Below are 17859 nucleotides of genomic sequence, written 5' to 3'. Positions count from 1 at the left end.
AATACAGCCAGATCTATAATGGAAATCTATTTGAATAATCTGTGGTAAGTTCACAGAAACTACACAGAGGAATGGGGAAAAAAACAGTCCCCTGACATGCAAAGGTGATAGAGGCTATAAAAGCACACCCCCGCTTCCAAACCACTCCTCTGGTGTTTTACTCTCTTTACTCTTGATTCTTTAGTTCAGCTCCAGAAGGAAAAGCTGCAGCTCCAGAACTTCTCTCTTCTCCATTTCACACGTCTCTCTTTCCCTCCCTCCATTCATGTTGGCATTCTCATCTGGCTTTCATTGCTCCAGCTCACTGACTCTCTCGCCCCCTTCTGCCCATGCTGTCGACTCCTTTTATTGTTGTCTCTCCCTTTCTGACTGCAGCTTAGGGTATAACTCTGTTGTTATCGTTTACATCCACCTGGCCTTCTTACTACTGTATTTTTGGACACCATGCAGAGCTTACTGTCAGCTTCTCTGCTGTGGGAGATACATGCATTATTAAAACCTTGCTCAAGCTTCCATGTCATCATGTAGTCCCTTTTGTGTCCAAATGCATCTTTGTCCATCTGTGAGCATGTGTCTCTGTATGCATGTGTTTCTTCTCCCTCTGCATCTGTTGCCTTGTTTGTTACTTTCCCCCAAACGAGCCCCCACAGACGAGCATCACATCACTGGTATTTCTTTGACATAATGACATTTTTTGACAAAACAATACCAGATCCAAACTTGCAACAACTACCCTGGCTCACTGTGTAAAATATGAGTTTAACATAAAAGCTTAAGACATAAAACTCTAGGTAGGGCTCACCTCGTGGAGTAAAGGAGGGGTCTTGGTTTAAACCATGCTTTTATCTTTTTCGTGATCTTAGTTTCAAATAATTTTAACTTTAATCTTGTAGTCTTGTTACTATTTTTAACTAAGGTCCAGCTTTTTATTTACAGTACTTTAATGCATTTGTATGTCCAGAAAACATTTGTTTCCTGAGGATATAGCTATGTTAAAAGCTTGCAAGTGTCTATTTTCATCAGGTCTGAGTTTTCAAAGTTTGCCAATTGATTCTGCTTTACAGCAACGCAGTCTCTTCAGAGCAAAGGCAGAAAGGAGAGACTGAACAACTCACACTTTTTGTGTTTGCTTGACAGCTTATCACAGCAATCTAATGACAAATGTAACTGCTGAAGACTTATCAGCCCATCACGGTTTGCAATTTGTCATTGTCACCTCACTTTCCAACAGTTGTCAAGATGACATATGAGCATACTGACAGGGCACTCCTGACTCCCCTATTTGTTTCATTTTGTGTAAAAGAATCTATTCATCAGTACAGAACCCACTTCATGACAATAGTGTGCTTGAACTTTTTCACATTTTATCAATATGGAGCCACACACTTCAAAGTATTTTATTGGGATGTTAATTGATAAACCAACACAATATAGTCAATCTACAAAATTCTGTAAATGCTCTTTTTGGCAGAAAACTAACACTGTACAATACTCTGAACCTGCCATTCGCTCAGTGAAACATGGAGGTGGCAGCATCATGCTGTGGGGCTGCTTTTCTTCATTAGGGACAGGAAAGCTGGTCATGGTTGGGAAGAGGGATGTAGCTAAATACACAAGCAAGCCTGGAAGAAAGCCTGTTTGAGGCTGCAATAGATTAAAGACTGGGACAAAGATTTACCCTCTAACATGACAACAACCTGAAAATTACAGCCAGAGAATGCATATTCATGTGTTAGAACGATACAGTCAAAGTCCAGATCTGAATGCATGGGAAGACTTTAAAATTGATGTTCATAGACTTTATCCAATCAATCTGACTGGGCTCTTGGTGTTTTGCAAAGCATAATGGGGGAAAACATGTCTTTCATTAGATGCAAGCTTGTTAGAGACGTATAAAGCAGTGGTTTTCAATCCTGGTCCTCAGGACCTGCTGTCCCTCATATTTTACATGTGTCTCTGCTCCAGCACAAATTATTTTATTACCTTCTTGGTATGCCACCAAGTGGGCTGAAAGTCTGCTATTCACCCATTTATTTAAGTCAGGTGTGCAGAGGCAAGGAAACACCTAAAACAAGCAGGGCAGCGGGTCCTGAGGACCAGGGTTTTAAAACCATGGCTCTAAAGCACAGGTGTCAAACTCCAGTCTTCAGGGGCCAGTGCCCTGCAACATTTAGATGTGTCTTTGCTTCAATACAGCTGAATCAAATAATTACGTAATTAGCAGGACTAAGGTTTGAGCACATCGGCCCCGGTATTTGACAGCCCTGCTCTAAATTATTGACCAAGCTGCACAGAATACAAATACATGCCACCCTTGTCAGATGATGTAAAATATTATGAAAACCATGTATCATTTTCATTGCACTTCATATTTATATGCTACTTTGTGTTGGTCTGTCACATTAAATCCCAATAAAATACACTGACGTTTGTGGTTGTGATGCAAGAGGTTTGAACCTTTTGCCAGGGATTGCCTGTTCTCAAAAATATTTTGTCCATTTCTGTATTTTTGGGTTGTCAAACATTGTCTTTCTGGATGTCTTCCTTCTCAGAAACACGAGTTGCTGCTGAGAACTTCGGTCAACTGTCTAAGCTCCCTGCTGGGCTTTCTTAAAAGAAAGTATCCTGCTTCAGGTATGAAATAGCCCATGGAGTGACTGCAGGTAGTATGATCATGAATGTGTTTTTAAGGACCCAAAAGAGGAAATAGTACTCAGTTCAGATAAAGTTAAAAAACAATATGATCACGTATAGTTCTGGTCAGAGGTCTTCAGACATTCTGAACATGAATGCCATACAGGTCCTTCTCAAAAAATTAGCATATTGTGATAAAGTTCATTATTTTCTATAATGTAATGATGAAAATTTAATATTAATATATTTTAGATTCATTGCACATTAACTGAAATATTTCAGGTCCTTTATTGTCTTAATACGGATGATTTTGGCATACAGCTCATGAAAACCCAAAATTCCTATCTCACAAAATTAGCATATTTCATCCGACCAATAAAAGAAAAGTGTTTTTAATACAAAAAACGTCAACCTTCAAATAATCATGTACAGTTATGCACTCAATACTTGGTCGGGAATCCTTTGGCAGAAATGACTGCTTCAATGCAGCGTGGCATGGAGGCAATATGCCTGTGGCACTGCTGAGGTCTTATGGAGGCTCAGGATGCTTCGATAGCGGCCTTTAGCTTATCCAGAGTGTTGGGTCTTGAGTCTCTCAACGTTCTCTTCACAATATCCCACAGATTCTCTATGGGGTTCAGGTCAGGAGAGTTGGCAGGCCAATTGAGCACAGTGATACCATGGTCAGTAAACCATTTACCAGTGGTTTTGGCACTGTGAGCAGGTGCCAGGTCATGCTGAAAAATGAAATCTTCATCTCCATAAAGCTTTTCAGCAGATGGAAGCATGAAGTGCTCCAAAATCTCCTGATAGCTAGCTGCATTGACCCTGCCCTTGATAAAACACAGTGGACCAACACCAGCAGCTGACACGGCACCCCAGACCATCACCGACTGTGGGTACTTGACACTGGACTTCTGGCATTTTGGCATTTCCTTCTCCCCAGTCTTCCTCCAGACTCTGGCACCTTGATTTCCGAATGACATGCAGAATTTGCTTTCATCCGAAAAAAGTACTTTGGACCACTGAGCAACAGTCCAGTGCTGCTTCTCTGTAGCCCAGGTCTGGGGAATGCGGCACCTGTAGCCCATTTCCTGCACACGCCTGTGCACGGTGGCTCTGGATGTTTCTACTCCAGACTCAGTCCACTGCTTCCGCAGGTCCCCCAAGGTCTGGAATCGGCCCTTCTCCACAATCTTCCTCAGGGTCCGGTCACCTCTTCTCGTTGTGCAGCGTTTTCTGCCACACTTTTTCCTTCCCACAGACTTCCCACTGAGGTGCCTTGATACAGCACTCTGGGAACAGCCTATTCGTTCAGAAATTTCTTTCTGTGTCTTACCCTCTTGCTTGAGGGTGTCAATAGTGGCCTTCTGGACAGCAGTCAGGTCGTCAGTCTTACCCATGATTGGGGTTTTGAGTGATGAACCAGGCTGGGAGTTTTAAAGGCCTCAGGAATCTTTTGCAGGTGTTTAGAGTTAACTCGTTGATTCAGATGATTAGGTTCATAGCTCGTTTAGAGACCCTTTTAATGATATGCTAATTTTGTGAGATAGGAATTTTGGGTTTTCATGAGCTGTATGCCAAAATCATCTGTATTAAGACAATAAAAGACCTGAAATATTTCAGTTAGTGTGCAATGAATCTAAAATATATGAATGTTAAATTTTCATCATGACATTATGGAAAATAATTAACTTTATCACAATATGCTAATTTTTTGAGAAGGACCTGTATATATTTTGGGCTTTAAATGATATGTTTGAACTATGTCTGACCCAAACTGTTCCCTTCCAGTGAACACATCAGTCAGGTCAGTGTACACCTTTATGTTGTAGATGTATCTCTACTCCACTGCACCTCATTAAAACGATTTTATTACCTTCTCAGCATGCCATCTAGTTCTGCAGGAGACTCTTAGTCACCCATTTATCTAAGTCAGGAGTGTGGCTGGAAGGACACATGGAAACATGCAGGATAATGGACCCGGAGGACAAGGATTGAGGAACACAGAGAGCTGAATGACATGCTGATGTGAAAATGTAGCCATTTTACTAAAGTATGTTGGAGCAGGGACGCATCTAAAAGCTGCAGGATAGCAGCTCCCGAGGACTGGACCTGTGCACCTCTTGGTTAGAATGTTCAAAAACCACAAAGGAACCTCCATGGCTCAAACCTGTCCTAAATTGAAAACTGCTAGAACCCTTGAACCGCCACCTTAACGTGGTGGAGGGGTTTGAGTGCTCAAATGATCCTAGAGGCTATGTTGTCTGGGGCCTAAATGCCCCTGATAGGGTCTCCCATGGCAAACAGGCTCTAGGTGATGGGTCAGACAAAGAGTGGTTCAAGAATCCCTCATGAAGAACAAAATATCGAGGCACATGACGTCGCCCGGTACGGCGGAGCCGGGGTCCCACCCTGGAGCCAGGCCTGGGGTCGGGACTCGTCGGAGAGCGCCTGGTGGCTGGGTTGCTCCTCGCGGGACCCGGCCGGGCCAAGCCCGAACGAGAGACACGAGGCCATCCCCCAGTGGGCCCACCACCTGCAGGGGGAACCGTGAGGGACCGGTGCGAAGAGGATTGGGTGGGAGACGAAGGTGGAGACCTCAGCGGCCCGATCCCCGGATGCTTAGGCTGGCTCTAGGGACGTGGAATGTCACCTCGCTGGGGGGGAAGGAGCCTGAGCTTGTGCGGGAGGTCGAGAGATATTGACTAGAAATAGTCGGGCTCGCCTCCACGCTCAGCGTGGGCTCTGGAACCCATCTCCTCGAGAGGGGCTGGACTCTCTTCTACTCTGGAGTGGCCCACGGGGAGAGGCGGCGGGCTGGTGTGGGTTTTCTTGTTGCCCCCCAGCTCAGCCGTCTCGTGTTGGGGTTTACCCCAGTGGATGAGAGGGTCGTATCCCTGCGCCTTCGGGTTGGGGAGAAGTCTCTGACTATCATTTCAGCCTACGGTCCGAGTGGTAGTGCAGAGTACCCGGCCTTCTTGGCGTCCCTGTCGGGGGTGCTGGACAGTGCCCCTCCCGGGGACTCCATTTTTCTGCTGGGGGACTTCAACGCCCACGTTGGGAACGACAGTGACACCTGGAGAGGCGTGATCGGGAGGAATGGCCTCCCCGATCTGAATCCGAGTGGTGTTCTGTTATTGGACTTCTGTGCTAGTCACGGATTGTCCATAATGAACACCATGTTCAAACATAAGGGTGTCCATCAGTGCACTTGGCACCAGGACACCCTAGGCAGGAGGTTGATGATCGACTTTGTTGTCGTATCATCAGACCTTCGGCCGCATGTTTTGGACACTCGGGTGAAGAGAGGGGCTGAGCTGTCCACTGATCATCACCTGGTGGTGAGTTGGATCCGCTGGAGGAGGAGAAAGCCGGACAGAGTTGGCAGGCCCAAGCGCATAGTGAGGGTCTGCTTGGAACGCCTGGCGGAGCCCTCGGCCAGGGATGTATTCAACTCCCACCTCCGGGAGAGCTTCGACCAGATCCCGGGGGATGTTGGAGACATAGAGTCCGAGTGGACCATGTTCTCCGCATCTATTGTCGATGCTGCTGCCCGTAGCTGCGTCGGTAAGGTCTGCGGTGCCTGTCGCGGCGGCAATCCCAGAACCCGGTGGTGGACACCGGCAGTAAGGGATGCTGTTAAGATGAAGAAGGAGTCCTATCGGCTGTGGTTGGTTTGTGGGACTCCTGAGGCGGCTGACGGGTACCGTGAGGCCAAGCGTGCTGCGGCCCGGGCTGTGGCAGAGGCAAAAACTCAGGCCTGGGAGGAGTTCGGTGAGGCCATGGAGAAGGACTACCGGTTGGCCTCGAAGCGATTCTGGCGAACCGTCCGGCGCCTCAGGAGGGGGCAGTAGTGCTTCGCCAACACTGTTTATAGTGGGGGCGGGAGACTGCTGACCTCGACTGAGGACATTATTGGGCGGTGGAAGGAGTACTTCGAGGATCTCCTCAATCCTCCCATCACACATTCCGTGGTGGAAACAGAGGCTGGGGACTCGGGGTTGGACTCTTTCATCACCCAGGCTGAAGTCACCAAGGTGGTTAAAAAGCTCCGCGGTGGCAAGGCTTCGGGGGTGGATGAGATCCGCCCTGAGTACCTCAAGTCTCTGGATGTAGTAGGGCTGTCATGGTTGACACGCCTCTTCAACATTGCGTGGCGGTCGGGGACAGTGCCTCTGGACTGGCAGACTGGGGTGGTGGTCCCCCTTCATAAGAAAGGGGACCGGAGGGTGTGTTCCAACTACAGGGGGATCACACTCCTCAGCCTCCCTGGTAAGGCCTACGCCAGAGTATTGGAGAGGAGAGTCCGACCGATAGTCGAACCTCGGCTTCAGGAGGAGCAGTGTGGTTTTCGTCCCGGCCGTGGAACACTGGACCAGCTCTATACCCTCTACAGGGTGCTCGAGGGTTCATGGGAGTTTGCCCAACCGGTTCACATGTGTTTTGTGGACCTGGAGAAAGCATTCGACTGTGTCCCTCATGATGCCCTGTGGGGGGTGCTCCAGGAGTATGGAATCGGGGGCCCTTTATTAGGGGCCATCCGGTCCTTGTACGAGCGGAGTAGGAGTTTGGTCCGCATTGCCGGCACTAAGTTGGACCTGTTCCCAGTGCATGTTGGACTCCGGCAGGGCTGCCCTTTGTCACTGGTCCTGTTCATAACTTTTATGGACAGGATTTCTAGACGCAGCCAAGGGCCGGAGGGGGTCTGGTTTGGGGACCAGTGGATTTCGTCTCTTCTTTTTGCGGATGACGTGGTCCTGCTGGCCCCCTCTAGCCAAGACCTACAGCATGCGCTGTGGCGGTTCGCAGCCGAGTGTGAAGCGCCTGGGATGAGGATCAGCTCCTCCAAGTTCGAGGCCATGGTTCTCGACCGGAAAAGGGTGGCTTGTCCTCTTCAGGTTGGAGGGGAGTTCCTGCCTCAAGTGGAGGAGTTTAAGTATCTCGGGGTCTTGTTCACGAGTGAGGGAAGAATGGAGCGGGAGATCGACAGACGGATCGGTGCGGCTGCCGCAGTAATGGGGGCGCTGTGCCGGTCCGTTGTGGTGAAGAGAGAGCTGAGCTGAAAAGCAAAGCTCTCAATTTACTGGTCGGTCTACGTTCCTACCCTCACCTATGGCCATGAACTTTGGGTCATGACCGAAAGAACGAGATCCCGGATACAAGCGGCTGAAATGAGCTTCCTCCCTAGGGTGGCCGGGCACTCCCTTAGAGATAGGGTGAGGAGCTCGGCCATCTGGGAGGGGCTCGGAGTAGAGCCGCTGCTCCTCCACATCGAGAGGAGCCAGTTGAGGTGGCTCGGGCATCTATACCGGATGTCTCCTGGACGCCTTCCTCGGGAGGTGTTCCAGGCACGTCCCACCGGGAGGAGGCCCAGGGGACGGCCCAGGACACGCTGGAGGGATTATGTCTCTTGGCTGGCCTGGGAGCGCCTTGGGCTCCCCTGGAGGAACTGGAGGAGGTGTCTGGAGAGAGGGACGTCTGGGCGTCTCTGCTGAGTCTGCTGCCCCCGCGACCCGGTCCCGGATAAGCGGAAGACGACGAGTACGAGTAGAACCCTATTAATAATGTAAATTGGAGCTGCCTCCAAGGACAATATCCTACTTTTTCACGTTCAGATGAGACGAAGATTTAGCTATTAAGCAAAAATGACAAGAAAAATGTTTTGATTAGTCAAGATGAGGCTCTCAAACCAAGGAAAATTGTAAACAGCTTTTAAGCATGGTAGTTGTAGCATCATGCTGAGGTCATCTTTAGTTCCAGTGGGGCTGGTGCATTGCTACAAAGTGGATGGAGTATTACAAAAGAAGGACAACTCTTCAAATTATGTAACTCCACCTCAAATGAACAGCTGCATGGTTAGAACTTGATCATTAGTGTGTGTTCCAACGGAACGATGGCACCAGATACAAATCAAACTTGTTTTTGGAAGGGATGAAGGAGGCTAACATTGAGCTCCTCGATTGCCGCCGTCTGAGCCAGGAAATCACATTGCTAATGACCACATGAAGCTCCCTGCAGCTTGCTCAGGTCTTTTTATATGAATATTTTTGTCAATTGTAGCCACGTGTAAATAAGGGAAAGCCACAATAAATAAATAAAAATGCGCATTTAAGCCCAAATTATTGTGACAATATTGTCCATGTTTGGTGTGTTTAATTATTTTACCTTCTTGTTTGTACTCTCTGGACCTGTAGTTCGGTTCTATATGGTGATACCGCAACCCTGTGCTCTGTACTTAGTTCATTCAACACAAGATTTTACACAAACACTCTATTCAAATGAACATTTTCTTCTCATCTATGTTATTAACACTGTTGCATGTTTCCATCAGCTGAGCACGCAGTGTGTCAGCCTTGGTCTCGTTTCCTCCTGTACTGTAAGCTCAACTCAGGAGAGAAAGGCCTTCTGCACCCCGCTCTTCTCAGACTCATAACACTTGTAAGACATGTCCCACACACACATTGCTTTATATTAGAAGGTAATGTATATCATAATCTAAACGTTTTTACATCACCTGAGTAATGAAGATGTATATTGTGTGATATAGGTTAATGCAAGACAAGTGCAACAAAATTACTAATAAATTGCTGTTGAGAGGAATGCAGACCTGAATGTTTCAGTCAGTTTTTGCTGGGTAGGAACTAGTAGGAGTGGGTTGAACTACTAGTTAGCCCTAGTCCTGAAACACACCAAAGAATTGTGACATGATTAAATCGATTTGGTAAAAAAAAAAATGTTTTGTGCAATTTTTAGGTTAAATGTAAGTTTATATCTAATGTACAAGGCTATATTGGCTAATCAATATGTAGCCAGACTGCCCAAAGGTTCAGAGGAAAGACTCAGTAGCCTAGATAACCTAACATTTTTATGGTTACTGTCTTGAATAAATAGTTTGCAACAGTATGCAGGAATGAAAACCACCCCCATTGTTTAGGTATTTTATTGCCCTTTTATAAATTAATTAGTGCCACAATATGCTGCATGGGATAATGACCTTGAATTTTAAAGGACTTTGTTTTGTGGCAAAAAAAGTCAGATTTATTGTACATTGTATGGCAATATTTACAAGACAAGAAAGTTACTATTTTTAAAAGCATCCTCACTGCTGGCACCTTCTACACATTAATGTACAACATGTATATTACCTCACTTATTATGGTCTGTTAGTTTTAGAAACTTCCTTGATTTAAATTCTTCACATCCCCTGTGGAAGGTTGCTCCTTTCTATTTCTGATTGTGTGCCTTGTTTACAGTTGTTGCAGTACAGCAGCACAGCAGTCCTGTGGGAGCCAGATCTGCTCCATGTGATTGATACTGTGGAGAGGAGTGGGATGAAGGAGCTCAACCATGAGGCAGCACGGGCACTAGAGCTGCTTCTTACGCAGGTGAGTCTAAAATGGAGAGACAGACAGAGGGAACCATTATAGACAACAGTTTTCTTGGTGTGGAACGTTTTCTATAATCCCCTGACATGTTGTTGGCCAGCAGAAAGATTTAATTTATTGCCTTGGGGTGTTTCACATAATTTATGAGCACAGATTTATGGAAAGATCAAAACTAATCTGAGGTCTGTGATTGCGGTTTAATGTTCTAGCAATCTAATTGCAAAACTGAATTATTACAATGGGGCGTTAATTACCTGATCTGTGTGTGCCAGGTAATCAGCTTTTTATAATGTCCCTGTCAATGCAAACATCTCGGAAACCAACCTATAATATAATGGCTCTTCTGAAATATAAAAATTAGGCTTATGTTTATAAAACAAAATAATAATATGGTTATCTCCTAGCAGGCATCTTTATTGCCATGGAAATGTGTGCTGTTGAACTGGAAGCTGATCGAATTTGTGAAGGAGTAAATGATTGCCTCTTTTTCTTTCTGTATGAAATCTGATCAGTAAAAGGGTTTTTAGTCAGAATGTTGTTTGTCGCAATAGAAAAATCAAAAAGAGATGTGCAAGTTCCACACACTCTAATCTAAGACTATTAGAGATGCATCAATCAGAGATCCTGTGGTTGATTTTCAACCAACAATTCTACCAATTCCTGATCTGCCGATCCCAGTTGTTTGTTAAGGACTGCAAATAACAACTAAATATTTTTAGTATTTTCTGCATAAGTTGAAAATGTACATTGCTTAGCAATGACATGTTTGAAGTAGCATGAACCATGATTTAACAAAAAACAAAAGTTACTGAGCTCTCTCCAGCCATCATACTAATCTTTAGCTCCCTTCACAGTTTGTCTATCAGATTCAACTCTGGACTCTGGCTGGGCTGTTTCAGAACATTAATAACACATAAAATACGGATGTTGTGCTCATTCAGTTTCCTTCTGATTGGTGTGGATGGTCTAATTTTGCCAGATGGCCATGCGCTGCTTTGTGGATGCACTGTGAATACGCTCATTGGCTATTAAGAGTGTGTAATTACTGCAAGGTTTGTACCCTGCCGGAGTGGAACGTAGACAGACTGCTCATTGTGGCAGCCTGAAAATAAACTTCTCTTTCAAGTAGCTTCTTACAACGTCTGTCTTCTAACTTCATTTTAGACAGTCAGTAATGCTCAAAATTGCTAACAGTCTTCTTCACACAGTAACTACTTCCACACTGAAGAGTGTTGTGAGTGCCACCTGCTGGTGCTTATGTTTTGTGCCTTTTCTGATTAGAAAATTGTTTGGTTTCTGGTCTCTGACTAGCCAATAACTAATGAGAGTCGGTCAAGAGTAAAACTGATTCTGATCACTAGCCCATTTCTCAGTGCATCTCTAGTTAGAATAAAAGCATTGCACTTAGAAAAGTTTGGGTCTTTCCCACAAGTAAAAACAGATGATTTCCCCCTGGACAAACATAACATAAATTTAGGCAGATAGAAAAAAATATAATCGTGTTTTTCCTCTGTGGATTGTGAAGCTGAATGTGCTCAGCTGTTTCTCTGCTCAGTTGTGATCACAGTGCTGACACGAACCTCCTCCATGGTGAGTCTTGTTTGCCAAGTCATTCAGATTATCCCTCCTAAATATGTGCCATCTAAACAGCATCCTTGTTGTCATTCTTGGTAGCTCTTGTCCTTCTGGGATTCCTTCAAGACATTATTAAGCACAGAAGGAAAAGCAGCTGAATCATATCAAAAAGATTGAATCTGGCTTCACAAATATGACCAGGACTGCATTTTGTATTATGCAAAGAGCTCAGAGATAGAAGACTGACAGAATGATGGCATAATGGCACACACTGCAGCTCCCAGTGCTCCAATGAATCATGAACTATGTGATTGCATGCAGATATGTTAGCTAGCCTGCGTCAAGTGTCTGTTCTGTCTGTGTCTTTAAATACACAAGTGTATTTCTAAAAGCTTAGATTGATCAGATTTTGCTCTCTGAACACACTCAGCACAGCTTGATTTATTTTTACGCTACAATCTTCATTAGTTCAAACTGACACACATGAAGCTTCACAGATATGTGCACTTAAGATCGATGTGGTACCAAATCGTTGTTTTGCTTCTTGTCTCCCGTGCATGAGCCCTGGCATATCAGTCGCCTGTGTGTCAATGCGACTGAGTACATTAACTAGTTTAGCTCTGGGTTGTTTTCCAGTTTTCACCAACCCTCTGTTCACTGGAAAATGCTTGTCTGCCAGTCTCAACTAAGTGTGTGTTTCCATATGGTTAATAGGACGCTTTGATTGGACAGCAACGATGACACCTTGTCTTCAGCTGCACGTTTGGCTTGTCAAAATGCAGGCATCAAAGTGTAGTGCTGGCAAGCTTTCCAAACTTGTTAGAAGATTGTCACTCGTGTCTTTATTAGTTTCATGGTCTCATACATTTTACTCGTATCCTGATTTCCTTTGCTTCCTCCATCTGTTTCACTTCAAAATGATATGATCCAGGTACCTACCTTTCCACCTAACCTTAAATATCTGACAAGATTAAAATCCATAACTTATGATTTTGTTTCCTCAAATGATTATCTTTTAGAGGTGTATGAAAGGAACTGTTATATAGAGGCTGTTTAATGTTTTATTTTTGCTAACCTATGATGGGATAGTCAGTTTTTGTTTAATCTAAAGGTTTAATATTTAATGAGTGCAGACAGCGTGGGAAGGCAGTCAGTTATTCTAAGTGATGTTCAAAAGCCTCCGTTCTGTTTTCACCAAGTAGTGCATAATAAACAAACCAGTTTGTTACAGCTGCTTCCTGTTGGGCGTTAAAGACTATTCTAGTCATGTAAATAAAATTAATGTTTGATGATACAGTGCTTTTCAAAAGTGTTCATACCCCTTGAACTTTTCTACATTATGTCAGGGTACAACAAAACTGAAACAAGATAGTGCAGCATTGTGAAGTGGAAAGAAAAGAATATGTTTTCATTTTTCTTTTGAAAACAAATCTGAAAATAAGCATGCATTTGTAGCTCAGTGAGAACGGATGGAGAACATCGGTTTTCAAGCAAGTCTTGTCACAGATTTTCTGTTGGATTTAGGTCTGGACTTTGACTGGGCCATCCTGAAACATGCATGTGCTTTGATCAAAACTATTTCATTGTAGCTCTGGCTGTATGTTGTTGTGCCGCTAGAAGATAAACCTCCATCCTAGTCTCAAGCCTTTTCTAGCCTCTAACAGGTTTTTTTCCCAGATTGTCCTGTATTTAGCTCAATTCATCTTCCCATCGACTCTGACTAATTTCTCTGCCCTCGATCAAGTAAAGCATGATGCTACCACCACTAGGCCTGTCACGATAACAAAGTTTGCTGGACGATAAATTGTCCCAGAGAGTATTGCGATAAACGATAATATTATTGTGTGGAGACCATTTTCAAGTAATATAATAATAATGCAAGGAGCTACACCCTCTTAAAGATCAATAAACTTGAATTTCTAAATAACCTTTAACACTTGAAGACATTTTAAATATACAAAATGAATAAACACTCAAAAACGATAAATAAAATGGACCATGAAGTCTCTGTACATTTGTCCCTCAAAATAGCCCTGCAAAAAATATTAATCATTAGGCTCAGACAGGGAAAGAGGGCAAAACTGCCAGTATTATAAACAAAAAGCAAACTAACCACACAAGCACTCCATTTGAATTAAAGCAGATGCCTCGAGTGACCACATGCAAATCTGTAGCTACTTTAGTCTGGCAGATTAGAAGATTAAACGCTCCAGTGATGGTGGACTGTCGGGAAGACGGAGACGGCCTGTTTTTTTCCCCCAGCTGGGAAAACTGCATCGGATGATTTATGCTTTAGGTGCAGGTTCATGTTTGTTGAATTGCCGCGTTTAGTTGCTACTGTTTTACAACATATGCGACATACCGACTCGCACAGGTTAAGTGTGGTTCACCACGGTCATTGGGTTAGAATACAAAGTGCGGTTGCGTTTGGCTTTAAAACCAATTCTGTCTCTGGTTTTCCAAATCTCAACTAGCGTCTCTCTGGCTTCCTCCTCCTCCTCACGGGGCTGTCATGCTACACTCTCAGCTACGTAACGAGACCATGCGCCTAGCAAGTGCCTGCTAGAGTCCACTCGTCCCGGGGAGGGGTGAGTCGAGACTGATGCACTGGAGTGAAACCTTTTGTCATCCAGTCTCTTAAGTACAAAGAGAGGGAGACACAAGGAAAACAAACAAGAATGCAGACAGAAATTATCCAGCTTATTTTAATTTATCATGCTATTTATTTATTTCATGCAATTCTGATTTATTGCAACAAGCCTAACCACCACCACATTTCATAGTGGAGGTGGTGAGTTCAGGGGGCTGTGCAGTGCTGGCTTTCCACCACACATAACATTTTGCATATAGCAAAAAATCTATTTTGGTCCCATCTGAGTAGAACACCTTGTGTTGTGGCAAACAGCAAGTGAGACTTCTTATGGCTTTGTTTGAACAGTGGCCTTCTTCTTGTCACCCTTTTTTAGACTTTTAGACAGAACGACAATAAGTTATCCTGTTACCAGATTGTCCCACCTGAGCTGTAAATGTCTAAAGTTCCTCCAGAGTTTCCATAAGCCTCCTGGCTGCTCTCCTTGTTCTACCTGTCAGTTTAGGTGAATGACCATGTCTTGCTGGTCTCGCAGTGGTGCCATAATCTTTCCATTTAATGGATGACAGATGAAGATGGGTTGAACAGAGGTCTGTGAGATGTTCAAAGCTTGAGATACTGTTTTAAAAACCTAACTCTGTTTTAAACTTCTGCACCATTTTCCTCCTGGCCTGTCTGCGGTGCTTCTTGGTCTTCGTTACACTGAATGTTCACTGATGTTCTCTCAAACGTCTGAGGCCTTCATTTATGCTGAATTTAAATTACTTGCAGCTAGACTCCAATTACTAATGAGATGACTTCTGAATTTGGTTGGCTGCGCTGGATTTGATTTAGGGGTATCTGAGTAAAGGGGGTTGATACATGCACACACCACACTTTTCAGATGTTTATTTGTAAAAGAAACATTTTGGAAGCTATATTTATAATTTTTCTTTCACTTTATAAATACGCAATACTGTGTTTGTGTAGTTCATAAAGTCCCTTCAAAAAACAATGAAGTTTGTGGTTATGTGACAAAATGGAAAAGGCTAAAGGGATGTGAATACTTTTGCAATGCAATGTAAACTGTCAGTCAGTCAGTCATTTTCTACCGCTTATTCCATAGTGGGTCGCGGGGGAGCTGGTGCCTATCTCCAGCAGTCTATGGGCGGGAGGCGGGGTACACCCTGGACAGGTCGCCAGTCCATCGCAGGGCAACACATAAACAATCATGCACACACTCATTCATACACCTAAGGGCAATTTAGAGTGACCAATTAACCTAACAGGCATGTCTTTGGACTGTGGGAGGAAGCCAGAGTACCCGGTAAGAACCCACGCATGCACGGGGAGAACATGTAAACATGCGCCATACGGGCTGCATGGTGGTGCAGTTGGTAGCACTGTTGCCTTGCAGCAAGAAGGTCCTGGGTTCAATTCCCAGCCTGGGGTCTTTCTGCATGGAGTTTGCATGTTCTCCCCGTGCATGCGTGGGTTCTTACCGGGTACTCTGGCTTCCTCCCACAGTCCAAAGACATGCCTGTTAGGTTAATTGGTCACTCTAAATTGCCCTTAGGTGTATGAATGAGTGTGTGCATGATTGTTTATGTGTTGCCCTGCGATGGACTGGCGACCTGTCCAGGGTGTACCCCGCCTCTCGCCCATAGACTGCTGGAGATAGGCACCAGCCTCCCTGTGACCCACTATGGAATAAGCAATGTAAACTAAGTAGGATTTCTTTCTTACAGTTTTCGGACTGTTGTTGATTTGTTTGACAGCTCAAATACAGTTTCACTCCAGTAGCGCCTTTTACCTTTTGACCCTATTTATTATTTACAGACATGTCAAAACTCCAGTATATGAGGAGCTCTTTCTATAAAGGTCTGGTAATGGTACTGGTAATGTGTTTTCTCATCCAGCTTTGAACTTAGGATCGTATTGTTCTCCTAGATCCAGAGAAGTGTTCCACTACCTACTGAGGGGCACAAGCTGAGAGTGAGAAAAATGATGGAGTCGCTTGGAGCACAGACATCTTCTGAGAGCTGCAACGCGAGGCTGTCCAATGTCTTGTATCCATCACACAAAGCGAATCCAGTACTTTTTTACCAGCTTTTTCTAACACACACAATCACAGGTATATTGTTTCTTTTTTCTTCTTCAGACTTTTACGTATTTACAGGTACATCTAAACAAATTTGAGTATCGAGAAAATTTCTTTTCTTTTTTTGTTGTCACTCATTTCAGGAACTGAAACTCTAATATTATATAGATTAATTACACATGGAATGAAATATTTCAAGCCTTTGTTTCTTGTAATTTGATACTTACAGATAATGAAAAAAATAATAAAATAAAAAAGGATATTTTCAACAGAAATGTCAAGCTTCTGAAAAGTATGTCCATTGCTATGTACTCAATACTTGGGCCTTGTTTTGCATAAATTACTGCATCAAAGCAGTGTGGCATGGAGGTGATCAGCCTGTGTTTCTGAAAAATGAAATCAGCATCTCCCTAACGTTTGTCAGCATAAAGTTCTCTAAAATGTCCTGGTAGACGGCTGTGTTCACTGTGGACTTCGGAAAACCCAGTGAACCAACCTCAGCACATGTCATGGCACCCAAAATCATCACTGACTGAGGAGACTCCACACTGGACTTCAAGCAATTCTGTGTCTCTCCACTCTGCCTCTAGACTCTGGGACCTTGATTTCCAAATAAAATGCTAACTCTACTTTCATCTAGAAAGAGGACATTAGACGTCTGAGCAGCAGTCCAGTGCCCTTTCTCAATAGCCCATGTAAGACATTTGTGGCCCAAATGCAGGATTCATCTGTGTGTAGCCTTGTGAAGCTCCCCCAAATTCTTGAATGGATTTTGATTCTACATTCTCTCACCTATATTGTTGGTGCACCTTTCCCTACCACACTTTTTCCTTCCACTCAACTTTCTATGAATGTGCTTGGATATAGAACTCTGTGAACAACAAGCTTCTTTAGCAATGGCCTTTCATGGCTCACCCTGCTTGTGGAGGGTGTCAGTAACTGTCCTCTGGACATCTGTCCTATCAGCAGTCTTCCCTATGTGTAGCTGACTGACGCCGACCAAGAGACCATTTAGAGGCTCAGAAAACCTTCGCAGGTGTTTTGGGTTAATTGGCTGATTAGGGTGTGACACCATGAGTTTCCAATCATTAGTTTTTTTTACAGTATTTTAATTTTATATATTGTAGCACTTAAATGTTACTATATGTATATAAGATTTACCCTCTCAACTGGATCCCAACACCACCTTATTAACCACAAGCCTGCTCATTGCTGACCTCTGCTGAGTTTTTTTCCGTGGGAACAAGAGCCGGGAAATAATTTAGCTTGCATACCAGATCACATAAATGTCATTAAGAAGAGGGAGATTATTTTTCTGTGACTGAGTTTTAGGAAATTACTGACAAAATGTTTTTGTTCTGAAATCATTATTGAAGATAATCCCAAAAGCCTGTTTTGTCAGTAAGTGTTAGTAATATTTAGAATAAAAATAACTCAAAGTTTTATTTATGTTAAATAATCCATGAGGCGCATTAAATTATGGTTCGTAAATTTTCAGTTGATTTTGTTTCTGGCAGACAAGCTGCATTTTAATTTATTAATTTAATGTGTTTAAATAATAGCTTGCTTTACTTCCAGTGAGATGCCTACAA

General features: G+C 43.9%; 1 protein-coding gene across 1 annotated transcript in view; it reads left to right on the top strand.

Moving 5' to 3' along the window:
- The window catches only part of LOC124862329 (meiosis inhibitor protein 1-like), a 103104-nt gene that overhangs the window by 82659 nt on the left and 2586 nt on the right, over window positions 1-17859 (top strand). The window contains exons 29-32 of the mRNA XM_047356176.1: window positions 2553-2634; window positions 8969-9075; window positions 9891-10022; window positions 16117-16235. Of these exons, the coding sequence (XP_047212132.1) occupies window positions 2553-2634; window positions 8969-9075; window positions 9891-10022; window positions 16117-16235 (440 nt within the window). The remainder of the gene's footprint in view (window positions 1-2552; window positions 2635-8968; window positions 9076-9890; window positions 10023-16116; window positions 16236-17859) is intronic.

The sequence above is a fragment of the Girardinichthys multiradiatus genome, chromosome X (genome assembly GCF_021462225.1).
Source record: "Girardinichthys multiradiatus isolate DD_20200921_A chromosome X, DD_fGirMul_XY1, whole genome shotgun sequence".
Lineage (NCBI taxonomy): Eukaryota > Metazoa > Chordata > Actinopteri > Cyprinodontiformes > Goodeidae > Girardinichthys > Girardinichthys multiradiatus.
The sequence above is the reverse complement of the archived record's forward strand: the minus strand, read 5'-3'. Positions and strand labels throughout refer to the sequence as shown.